The sequence below is a fragment of the Pteropus alecto genome, unplaced genomic scaffold (assembly GCF_000325575.1).
Source record: "Pteropus alecto unplaced genomic scaffold, ASM32557v1 scaffold81, whole genome shotgun sequence".
Taxonomy (NCBI): Eukaryota; Metazoa; Chordata; class Mammalia; order Chiroptera; family Pteropodidae; genus Pteropus; species Pteropus alecto.
Genome location: NW_006433378.1, coordinates 17395789 through 17402774, shown reverse-complemented (window position 1 = coordinate 17402774; position 6986 = coordinate 17395789). Strand labels below are relative to the sequence as shown.

General features: G+C 40.1%; 1 protein-coding gene across 1 annotated transcript in view; it reads left to right on the top strand.

Annotated features, from left to right (window-relative positions):
- ADAMTS5 (ADAM metallopeptidase with thrombospondin type 1 motif 5) overlaps nt 1–6986 on the top strand; it is a gene marked incomplete at its 5' end in the record, with an annotated part of 44508 nt that overhangs the window by 26661 nt on the left and 10861 nt on the right. Inside the window, 3 exons of the mRNA XM_006908285.3 lie at nt 3856–4139; nt 5541–5724; nt 6090–6265. Of these exons, the coding sequence (XP_006908347.1) occupies nt 3856–4139; nt 5541–5724; nt 6090–6265 (644 nt within the window). The remainder of the gene's footprint in view (nt 1–3855; nt 4140–5540; nt 5725–6089; nt 6266–6986) is intronic.

Genomic DNA, 6986 nt, shown 5'->3' with positions numbered 1-6986 from the left:
ATCCCCATGACTATTTTGTAACTACCAATTTGCACATCTTAATCCTTCAGCTTTTTCATCCAGCCCCCCCAACTTCCTCTCCCATCTGGCAACCATCAGTTTTTATTCTCTGTATCTAATATCATCAGTTTCTCATTTAATGTTAGACATTCGAATAAAGACTAAAAGAAGAGTTGCAGAGTCAGGGAGATGATAATAGGAAGTAAAAGAGAAGAGTTTGCAGTATTTTTTAGGCTCCTTTGAATAAATTTCAGGAAGAATATTAATTGATTTCTCCTAGGCTATGGATATTTGGGCCAAAAGTTAATTTCTTACCTGTATACTGACAAGGAATAGAAGACAGAAATAACTTCAGTGCTAGAAATGGGTGGGGGCGGGGGGGAGGGCAGGATGGAAAGAATAAAGAACAACCAATGTCAATTCACTAATTTCCATTAATGATTAATATGAAAGACAAACAGTGCTGGAAGTCAGATATTAAAAAAACAAAGGTTTTTCTGTTCCATTTCCTGGAGGCGTGCATACTTTCCATCACGCCTTGGTGTACCTTGTGTCCGTGGAGGGACCATCCTTTCCTTTATTTGTCCATCGCCAACTACTGCATTTTACTTTGTAATTTTTCACCTTACTTGTCCCATTTAATTTAATACGGAGAGTAAAAACAAATATGCAATATGCATGCGTTTCTATTGTCTCTTTTTTAGAAACCATCGATTTATTTGTGCCAAATGTTAAAACAAAAGGAAGGAAGGAAGAAAGGAAAGGAGGGAGAGAGAAAAGGGAGAGAAAAAGGAAAAAAGCAACTTGGCAGTCGGTGGAACAGAACGAACAGACAAGATGTTGGCAGCAAGGCGCATGTGGGATTGCAGACTAGGGTAAATTAAAAACCATGTGAAGCGGGTATGAAGGAGTGGTTGAGAATAAAAGTGGAACAGCGTAAGAAGAGTCAGCAGTAGACGGGCACTTATAGAGATCAACATAAATCATACTAAGTAAGACACTGATTAATTTCCTCTTCCACCGCCTCCCCCCAAATGCACACGTTTTTAAAAATGGAAAACCTATATTCAATCCATTATTACTGAGATTTGTAAATATTTTATACTGAGAGATTCAGAATAAGGCTCTTTATTGATTGTTTTTATTGTTCTGTGGTGTTCGTCTGCCATTTGGTAGTGATATCTGTACCTATTTTATAGCAAAAGGATAATTTGACAAGAAAATGAAATAGATAGACTATATATTTCAGGGTAAAAAGAAACTAATGCAGCAACAAATCCTAATGTTGAGAACATTGGAATAACACATGAATGGCAATTCTGAAATGAATTATTTTATTTTAAAATAAAGGAAAAGGTCATCTCCAGGTGACCTCTGAGGGAAAACCATACAACCGGAATATCATATTTTTAATAGCAAAGCAAATGTGTTACTCTTTTTTAAAACATACTGTGGTATTAAGCTGCATAAAGAGATGCCACCTCTTGAAGTCTCCCTTTTCATAAGCTGATTTCAAATCATTTGTGTTATACATTTCTTTTCCCTTATCATCTACTACTAAGGTAGAAAGGATGTTGGTGGTTACGCATCCATGGAGAGAGGTGGTGACTTGTGGCTGGAGATTAACCAGGTATACCCATTCCACAAGCACCCACACGTGGAAAGACTTCCCAGCTAATATTTAGTTCCCCAGTCTTATGATCTGTGCTTTTTAGTAGAATAAAAAAAGTTTTCTTAAAAGAGCACTTCTGAAGAATTGGAAAGCATTCTTGGTGTCTCAGAGATTCCTTGACAGTCTTCTAACATCAGCAGTCTGTTGAGTGTTCCCTTGTTTACATGATGCTCTTTTTTATGGGGTTCTGAATTGCCTAATCTTACTCTGTCTTCCAAACAAAGCTTAGTGAGGTTTTACTATCATTCTTTGCTATTGACTTGATGTTGATGTTTTTCTTTTAACTTGCTGTTTCTTTTAACAAAGTTCTCTTTGGCTGGATACTTATTTTTAATGCTTTTTCTGGCTTGCCTTAAGAAGCTTTACCTCTTCAAACGTTCTGGCTCAGAATTTAAATAGGAACTTTGCTCTTTATTCATTTTCATATAATGCCTTCATCACAGATTGACAAATTCTAAGGTATTCACTTTGAAGAAAACTTGAATGTAGTAATTGTAAAGACATTTGCATCATTGTTAACTACGTTGGGCGTAGTAGTAACTATCTTTGTTTCATATTTTTCTGGTCACCTCATATCTTTGTTAGGTAATTTTACACTTACAGCATGACAGTGAGAAAAGAAACATTCACAGAGCTTGAAAATAAATTAGGGAGAGGTTAACAAACTTGGCCAAGAACACTCAGCTATTTAGTGTTTTGCCAGAATTAGACTTGAGACCAGGTGTTTCTACTATTTGGCACGATATCCACCATTTAAAGGATCACTACAGACACTTGCCTTTCAGCAAAAAAAAAAACAAGAAATCTACCCACATGCTAGCAGAGTCGAGATGGTATATGATGAGGAGGGCAGGCTCTGAGCACAAAACCTAATAGCTTTGTGATCTTGGGTTAATGATGTCTCTTTATGTTCCTCAGTTTCCTGTGTTTCAGTTTGCTGTAAAATTAAGAAAACAATCGGATCTGCTTTGTGGCGTTCTTGTGAGGATGTAATAAGCCAGTACATTTAAAGAACTGAGAATAGCACAAATGTGTAACAAATATTTGTTATTTAAACACTATTAATAATCAGTAGGTAAATCCTAAAATCGAGTAAAAACACATAGAAACTGAAAATTTACGACCTTAACTCACTGAGCAGGTATCCTTAAGGAAGATTTTTGCGGGGAGGTGAGGCACGTTTGAGCTTCTGAATTGGCATCATCCATGTGGGTGCCGGCTTCTGTTGATTCCCACATCCCTACACACTCCCCATTCCACCCTGCAAGGAGAGCACCGACGTGCTGGGGGCAGACACATTCCAAATACCCAGCAAATACTCATTGCATTATGTAACTGACACAAAGGAAAGAGAAAGGAGGACTACAAAGATGGGCCCTGGCCCAAATTACCAAAGATTATTTATTTTCTTCTCCCATTGCTCCTTTATTCGGTGACTCTTAAAAGCTCTTTATTAAAATTCTTATCAATCTGAGAGAAATACTTTATTTAGTTTCTTTCCTTCACTTTATAGGAAGAACTTAAGGGTGGGTCAGGGTCATTGTTCTGTTTTCCCAATATCTAGTAATTTTGTGAGGACATCGTAGGTGCTAACCAGATATAGCAGGCATAATATCAAGTTATCATTGTTTTGAGTGAATGCAAGAATGAATGAGGTGTCACCTTGTTATTATTCATGGAATTAATAGAAAGGGGACATGGCAGGCACATGAAGAAGAGGCAAGTTGGAAATGGAGAGTGAGATATATATAAATAGAGCACCAAGGACAAACTCTGTTTGTCAATGTTGTAAATATTATTATTATTATTTGTCGTTGTTGTTATGTCCATTATCTTATTTCCTCTAGGTCTGTCTCAATTTTTTTTTTTTTAGTCTCTCAGCACAATGGCTGTTTTTACAACTAATCGTTATAAAACATTTTTATTTACTCGTACCAGTGCCATTATTATAGATACCCCAGAGTCCACCACGCGCTGAAAATCCTGGAGGAAGTTGGGTATTGGTGAGCACAAGGAGGCACCCAGCCTCGTCGCCCACAGAGCCCCTCCCCCGAGCTTCACACTGGCACCTGTGGGTGCCTCAGGCTTCGACACTGGCTGGAGTCTTTCATTTTTTAGATCCATGATTTCAGCGGTTTGAAGTCTAAACACAGAACAGTGATCAACCTTGTTTTTTCTTTTAGGTAACTGTTTGCTAGACCTACCTCGCAAGCAGATCCTGGGCCCTGAAGAACTCCCAGGACAGACCTACGATGCCACCCAGCAGTGCAACCTGACATTTGGGCCTGAGTACTCGGTGTGTCCTGGCATGGACGTCTGCGCCCGCCTGTGGTGTGCTGTGGTGCGCCAGGGCCAGATGGTGTGTCTCACCAAGAAGCTGCCAGCTGTGGAAGGGACACCATGTGGGAAAGGGAGGATTTGCCTGCAGGGCAAGTGTGTGGACAAAACCAAGAAAAAATATTATTCAGTAAGTGATTTCCTTGTCACGCAATGCCTGGAAACCCAAGACCTGAAGTACATTCCTGTGACATGTGTGGGGACTGTCACCAGAAGGCTTTATTTCCTAGTTAAAATATTTTTTCTTGGGAGATCTTTTTACTGCTCCTTCCTTTCAGCACAGGAGTCATTCCCAGTCGTCAGGAGTCGAGGACATGGAGATCGTAGGTGCTCAGATTCTGTCTCCTTGAGACCCCGAGTAGGGCTCACTTTTTGGAACTTTATTTTCAAACTTCTCTTACTAAGGTTACCCGAATACATTTATTTAAATTCAGTGAGTAAATAGCAGTAGAACTGACACATGGTCCTTATGCATACTGAGAAAGCTCCAAAATAGTCATGTTTTCCCCCTCACAGCAAGTTCCTCTAACTTTAGAAGCTCCAGTAACCTATGCCTGCTCCAAGGAAATACCTCCGCCCTCCCCATATGGTCCACTCTCAGGTCAGCGACTGTCACCTCAATGTTAAGGCCCAAGCAAAGCATCCATTCGCTCTCACGAGATTTCCAAAGTCCCTAGAAAAGTGTTGCCATACACTTGTTTCTTCTGTCTTTCGAGACTGTCACACAGCCAAGCCTTCTCAGACACCCGACACAGGCAGTCAGACCTCCTTCAGGCGTTCCCTCAGCAACGGAGTCTACAGCATCCTTCCTTTTGGAGTCTCTCAGCTTCCTGTTGCAGTGTTTCTGGAGTAATAAACCTGGGGTACCACTTCAGGGCTCTTCGCTTCCTGCGTGCAGTGTGCATGTGGCCTGGGTGTACCTAAGTATCTGTCACATTTCCTCTCGGGGGGCGGATAGGGAAGTGACACTCTAATCTAATTAGATGTCAAGCCAAACCCAGGTCGAATAGGTTTATGCATGTGGCAGAGAGTCTGTCACAGGCAGGATGTATGATGTCAACAAAGGTGCTGCAGATCCTCAGCGCTAAGGAGGGAGAAAAGATCCAAGCACGATTGACTAATGTCCGGTGCCATGCAAAACCTTGCGTCATACATTTTGTTAAAGATGTAAGATCAGAGTGGACAAAACATTAACTATGGTTCAGTGGTTATTAACAGAAATGTACAATATCAGAAGAGAATTCGAAGTGGCCCAGAGACACCAGAAGGTAACTCTTGCAGAGCGCTACGTCCTTAAGGTGAAGCGCTCAGAACCTCAGTGAGGGGATGGGGTGTGGGAAGCAGAAGAGACAAATTGCCTAGAACTGGAAACACATTGTAATTACAGAACATTCAATACCTTTGACCATGTTAAACTCAACTCTATCTGGGATGGAGTTTCTGCTGTCATTGAATGCAAGTGATTTCCTAATGCACATTTTGAATGTTTTCCTCCCTTCTAAGTTAAAATATCTTTTATTTTCTATTTCAGACATCAAGTCATGGCAACTGGGGGTCCTGGGGGTCCTGGGGCCAGTGTTCCCGCTCCTGTGGGGGAGGAGTGCAGTTTGCTTATCGACACTGCAATAACCCAGCACCCAGAAACAGTGGCCGCTACTGCACGGGAAAGAGGGCCATCTACCGGTCTTGCAGTGTCGCGCCCTGTCCTGCCAACGGTACGCTGCTCCCAGGGGTCAGCAACCACCACACATCCCGTGTAATTTGCATTCCAGCAGTAATAAATAGGAGAGGCTAGAGAACTAGCCTATCAATCCGGAACCGCACGGTTCCGCCAGCGTGCAAATCAGTAACAAATACATGAGTGGTTTTAAATTATTACCATAAATAATTTAGTATTCAAGGAGTCGAAAGAAAATAACTGCTATTTTCAACTCTGTGTAGAGATAAAATCTTTCAACACTCGTGTGTAGAGAGGCTCTGAAAGAAAGTTAACATCTTCTTAAAAATAATTATTTAAATGCACAAGAATTTACGTAAGTTGTAGAACAGTAGAGTAATAATGTGACGTGTTCGTTCTTAGGTAAATCTTTTCGTCACGAGCAATGTGAGGCCAAAAATGGATATCAGTCTGACGCGAAAGGAGTCAAGACATTTGTGGAATGGGTTCCCAAATATGCCGGCGTCCTACCGGGGGACGTGTGCAAACTGACCTGCAGAGCTAAGGGCACCGGCTACTACGTGGTGTTTTCTCCAAAGGTAACTGCTCACCTACTGTCCAGAAGCAGTAGGCGTCCTCGGTGGAAAGCATTTGGTGGAATGGAGCCTGCAGATACTCAATGTAAACAGTCATTATTTGGGGGGATGGCTCAATTTTGAAGGGTTTTATTTTCATCTCTATAATTGCTATATTTTCAAACATTAATAAAATAAATAGAATGCATAAAATTCTTTTGTGAACAGAACAAAGGTTTTAAAAACTATTTTTTACAAAGTATGATCTCCCTCTCTGTCAAGGAAGGCGAAGTGTGATCTTAACTTCAAAATAGCCATAAAAACAGCTAGTATTTCCTAGGCACATCTATAAAGGGGACTGTAAAGCAAAAAATCTTTCTATTTTTCTATCATTTAGTCAAGAATTTCTTTGGTGACTCATGAAGATAGACTTCACGATCATCATCTTTGACCTAGACTTTTAAATACCTTGCACCCTTAGTATGAATCAATGTCTATCTAGCTGTACATGTTATATGTGTGTGAAATTATGCCTTATTTTTCACAAAATATTTTTTAAATTATTGTGGTTTTATTTCTCACAGTTAATGTCATGCAGCAATTTAAAATACTGTTTACCTAATTTGCAAACAGGTGCTACATTTTAAACCATCTCTGTAACTGGCCTATAGATATTTATAACATTATTGAAAGCTAAATTACTGTCCAACTAATATAATTTTTTAAATAATTTATTTTTATTACA